Source organism: Apostichopus japonicus, chromosome 5 (genome assembly GCF_037975245.1).
Source record: "Apostichopus japonicus isolate 1M-3 chromosome 5, ASM3797524v1, whole genome shotgun sequence".
Classification (NCBI taxonomy): domain Eukaryota; kingdom Metazoa; phylum Echinodermata; class Holothuroidea; order Aspidochirotida; family Stichopodidae; genus Apostichopus; species Apostichopus japonicus.
Genome location: NC_092565.1, coordinates 4,535,998 through 4,541,441, shown reverse-complemented (window position 1 = coordinate 4,541,441; position 5,444 = coordinate 4,535,998). Strand labels below are relative to the sequence as shown.

The window sequence follows — 5,444 nt, the reverse complement described above, 5'->3', positions numbered from 1 at the left end:
TTTGTAACACTATAGTCTGATAGTAGTAACCAGCGTATATGTAGAAGCTTAGGCTAGCTATAGCCTGGTCCCTATATGCAAACATACTACCATAGAGATCGAAAGCGACGGGAATCCCCCTAAGAACGCCACATGGGCGCATATGTTTGGTTACTGGGGGCAAGGCCTGGACCTTCAGATGATTGGAGTCATTGGTGAAGGAAGGGAAGGAAATAGGAGCAGGGGAGGAGGCTCAAGATATTAAACAAAGAGTGAAATAGACGAGAGCTGGTATTGGGCAAAAGAGTGAATCAGTCAATTTTGGCGAAACCCGAGTTTAAACTGTTAGGCCCTATATTGTCTGTGTATGCCCCGCCAACGAAAGGAAAAGTACCATCGGCGCATGTAGCCAGCCTTCGTGGCAGTTATGACAAAACTTAATATCATACTATATCATACTATGCAGCGACTTTTTAGCGCAAAATGAATGCCAGAAAGAGAAATTACAGTTACATCTCTCTGTAATGTGTTCCAGGGCCTTGGCGGGGTATAGGGGGAAGTCCCCGGAAGCTCACTCGTTTTCATTTATTCTCTCGTCGCGAGTTAAACGCACAAAATACATTTGAGAGATGAGAATTTATTCTTTTCTCTGATCTATACTTTATTCTGTAGGCAGCAAATATTACAAACTTTTCATAAGTTTTTCAGGGCAGGTCTGGGATATTGAAGAAGGAGGGTGTGGCCCGGGAGTAATTCAAGCTGATATATAGGCCTATAATTGTGCACTCTGAGCCTTTTTCCATTAATTGTTGTCATTTTTTGCCGGGGGGGGGGGGTCAAAGGGAGGGGGTGTTTATCTAATCAGCAAACAACTAAATCCACCAAACATCAAAGGAAACTTGTTTACATTCCGGCGGTTAAAACTTTTTCGTAATTCATTTCCTAAACTGTAGACTTAAGCAAGACTAAAAGTGACGTCACCATTCATATGTGAAAAACGTAAGAAAATATAAAGATTCGTGGCAATATACTGTGGCAATATACTCCAGAAGATTTACAAAATGAGCCTCCTCTGACGTGACCTTTGTATCTCCCTGCTAACGTGACAAATATATATTAGCTATTTGGGGAGGTTGTTATTCGTTAAGTCTATCACGTGTGATAAGAATATGGTAGGTGATTTTATGCCATCGTAACGGACTCTTATGTACATTTTCACCGAACATAGTGGGTTAACCATATAGCCTTGTGAATTGTTTTTGTCAAATGTAGAACAAAGTGATATTATCGCAATTGGACTGAAACCTTTTTATATATACATTATCCTGTCCCAGAGACAATCCCTTCCTGAGTCTGATGCAGTTATATACTGCGCCCATGACAAGTTAATAACAGCTCCTGCAGGTGGAGAGGCAATTTCTTGAGATAAAGCATCTTGCCCAAGGACGTACAACCTAATGAACTAGGCAGGAATCGAACCAGCAATCCTTGGATCACTCGTTCGACGCCTTAGCCAATTCTCCACCACGCTCGATCTCAACTGTAAACTTTGAACTGAACTGTTTGAAACTTAACGTTCAACTGCAAATTTAAATTACGAATTGAATGGGGATTGGGTGGTTGATATCTTACGATCATATTGACTTTCCCTGCATATTATGTAATCAAGGGCATATAGGAGCCGGGAGTAGTTGGAAATCTTGAAACCCCTACGAGGGAGAAGAAACTACCTGCAGTTCCCAGGGCTTCGTCAACTGAATCCCCCAGCAGATCTATCATTACTCCTTCTCGCCCCTTGCACTGACTGTCCCCCTCCCTGTACTCCGGCACTTTTGAATCCTTACAAATAGATATGACAACATTGAAAATGCAATGAGGTAAATTGAATTATTACAAACCGTAGGTTATCTATGATGCAAAGTTGGAATTGGGTCCTTAACTTTATATTGTGGATCACACCCTTACAGACCTTGGAAACTAAAACTTCGAGGAAAATATTTTATTGTTGTGTTTTTCACTTAGGTCTATTTGACACCTTGAATGCAAAGACAATTCCATCAAGTGACGATAAGCATTATACTTCTCGGGGAATTAAGGGTACAGTTTAGCAGCTAGCCTCCCATGAATAAATAAAGGGTGGCCCAGTTAACCTCCTCATTCCAGCGACAGGCACAAACTTCAAATAAATAACATGTATTTCCGGTACAACCTAATGGGGTGAAAATTCGTTAACAAAATTCCCAAAACAAGAAAAGATAAAAGCGAGCACCGCTATAGGTCGCGTCGACGGTCCCTTTATTTTATGAACTTTCTCACGAACATCACGTTACCATCCACCCCTCCCTCCCTCCCTCCCCTCCCCCAGTTACAGAAATGGTGATTGCTTTAATGTAAAGAAACCAAGCACGAATGTGTCAAATTGATATTTAATTCAGTATTGTGGGATTCTGGATTGTTCTGTTTCTCTCTCTTTTTAATTAATGCTTTCTGTATTTTTTTTTTATAACTTCCATGTTGTAATGGGTTGTGAGAGTATTGAAGGTAAAATATAGATTATAATGTGAAAGGTTAGAAACCGATAAATGACAAGCGCCACCTTTTGTAACCATAGGTTCCAGGCTTGACGGTTTCCAGATCTGAAATTAAGGAATCGAAAATTACCTTATTTTTGTCTAAAATTAAATAAAGAGTACCTATGCATGTTAAGGTTTCTAGTTTTCTCCACTATTTATTGTTGTAGCATTTAGTTAGTTGAGTTTTTAATGAAGTAAACCATTTTTCATTGGAACGCATATTGCAAAACATTACGTAATATGATTATTTAGAGACCCTTACTTTAGCACTGTATATGTCTTTATCGGATGGGTCAATATTTTTAGTGAGGGAGACTCACACAGACACACTTAACATACAGTAACAGCAGGCGCGTCGTTCTAACGAATTCCCATACACGTTAGAACAGTGTATGTAGTACTTGGTAGATAACACATACAGAATACGAACAGTATCTCGCGTGAGCTTAACAGCTGGACAAGTAAGAGGGAACCGGTGACAACAGTACGTACATGCTGTCTGCTCTGCAGTTGTGCTGAAAAAAAGAAAATAACAGATTTAAAGCCATTCTACTATGCCGTTTTAAGAAGAGAAATTAAAGTTTCCTCGTGCTACGTGAGGAAAAGACAACCAATACAGAAGTGCAAGCTTTTCTGAAGAATTGGTTAGGCCTGCAGTCACCGGAATTGTAACAGTATCACCTCGGTAACTGGACTAGTAGTGTAGGGCATTACTTATACTAACACAGTGACAGTTATAACATCGCCGACCGTATAGCAAGAGCAAAGACTAGCATAATACACTAAAGCTAGTCTTCCATTGGATAAACCGTTCCTTCTGCTTGCGCAGATGGGGGAAGTTGGTCTTGAAGTTGACGTGCATGGAATGAGAGCTTTGTCCCCATTGGAACTTTATCCTAATTCTGAAAGTGTATCTTTATTTTCTCCTGATCCAACAATGCAAGATGACATGCTTTTGGAGAAATCTGCTGGAAAGCATCTGCAGCAGCTGTCGCCCAGTAACGACTTAGGCTCTGAACACTCTGAGGATTTGTCATCCTTGTCTAAATCAAAGTCAGGCGATTCTAGCCCGCTGACTGTACCAGAAAAGAAAGGCTCAAGCCCTTCACCAGCTACTTCACCAATTCTTCATACGCAACCACAGTACCAGGGTTACGACTTCGGTCCTCAGGATACTCTGGGGTATCCAGGCAGAAGTAATAATGCTGCCTCAAGTTCAGTGCCAGCTACCAATCTTTGGTCAGGACAGGCCGGTGAGGATCCCATGATGCAGAGCATGCCAACAATGAATGGTGCTCTCCAAATGCAAAACATTCCTCTGACCTCATCTTTCTTCAACCCTTCTCTTGCTCCTCCAATGAGTCTTCAACAAGCTCAACGACGAAGCCTACCCCCACAGCCTAGCCAGAGTTCACAGCAGACATTTTTGACAACACAACTGCAAGCACAGGCCCAGCTCCAAGCTAACAACCTGCTACTACAAGGGAATAAACACCTAAGCTGGAATGGTAGTCAACCGCAAGGATGGAACTCACAACAACAACAACAACAAAGTCTTGGCAGCAACCCATGGGGAAGTGTAGGATCACCACCTGCTACCTTTCCAAATCAGAACAGAAGATCGATGCCACCACTGTCAACAAATACACTATCCCCCACCAAACCACGGTCCCCTACAAACCCAGTGATCTCTCCTCCCAAGTTCCCGAGAAGTTCCAGTTCCTCAATGCTTGGCAGGAGTTACTCTCCCCAACAAGCTTTGCAGAATACTATGGGGCCTGTGCCTAATACTGCCTTTGACTTTTCAAGACCTGATGTGAAGCGCTATGATAATGTTGCTGGCACTAATGGGAATCCATTCTTTCCATACCAGGTGAGATATTGTATAGATGTTTACTGCTTTTGAATTCTAAAATGCCACTGTCCTCTTTGAGTTTATCTACACTTTTGTAATGTCCTCATTTATTGTTTTGTTGGATATAGGCTCAGCCAAGGTCTAAGCTAACTTGGAAATGTTAAATGCACGATTGATCTGGAAATATAGGGCCATACTGAAATGTTATCGCATGCCATCAGCATATACTATTTGGCGCAGAAAGTTTATGAGTTTAGTGATCATTAGGCAGATCTATGCTTTGTCTGTCTTGAGTAGATTACTTTTGCTTTGAAACACTCAAACTTGTAATTCGAATGAGCCAGACCAGACACACCCACAAGAGATGTCCTGATAGTGACTTCTATTCTGTTGCATCACAGATCTGTTCTCAATAACGTTTTCTTAAAAGTACTAAAAAATCCTTATCAATGCTATGCTACATGAAAAATATACATTTTCTATAAACTGTGCTATGGCCAAAATCATATCTGCATTCTGGACTTTGAGAAACCAATATGTCTGTTTCACAACTTCATACAGTAGCCTGCTTTGGTCTCTATACTGAAGATATTGTAATTGCATCGATAACTTTCACAGGCACGCCCAGCTATACCATTTTCATACACGTCTGTTTGTATTGTGCTGCTGTAGTTTGGTGTGTTTTTTTTTCTCTTTGAGTTCAGCTGACATTTAATTATACTGTGCTCATGTATAAACAAACAGGGTCTCCAAGTATGCCTGATAATTAATATATCTAGAAATAATACGAAAGAGAAATAGCAATTACAGTAGTTCAAAAGTGCATTCAGTTGAGAATACCCTAAACCATTCATGGAAGCATGGCATATTTTTTTAAATTACACATTGTTTTGTTGTACATATAGTAAGATTGCAAATGCTAGGAGTGTTAAAACAAAGTATAAACTAAGTCTTTATCTTAGAGACTACAAAACAAAATTTCTTGCAGTCACACAGGTAGTCTACCTCATTGGCTGTTCTTTGCATCCATTTCCAAA

General features: G+C 40.6%; 1 protein-coding gene across 1 annotated transcript in view; it reads left to right on the top strand.

Moving 5' to 3' along the window:
- Positions 1 to 2,848: 2,848 nt before the first annotated feature.
- LOC139967367 (cytoplasmic polyadenylation element-binding protein 3-like) overlaps positions 2,849 to 5,444 on the top strand; it is a 61,301-nt gene continuing 58,705 nt past the window's right edge. The window contains exon 1 of the mRNA XM_071971077.1: positions 2,849 to 4,425. Coding sequence (XP_071827178.1) covers positions 3,382 to 4,425 — 1,044 coding nt within the window. The 5' untranslated portion in view covers positions 2,849 to 3,381. The remainder of the gene's footprint in view (positions 4,426 to 5,444) is intronic.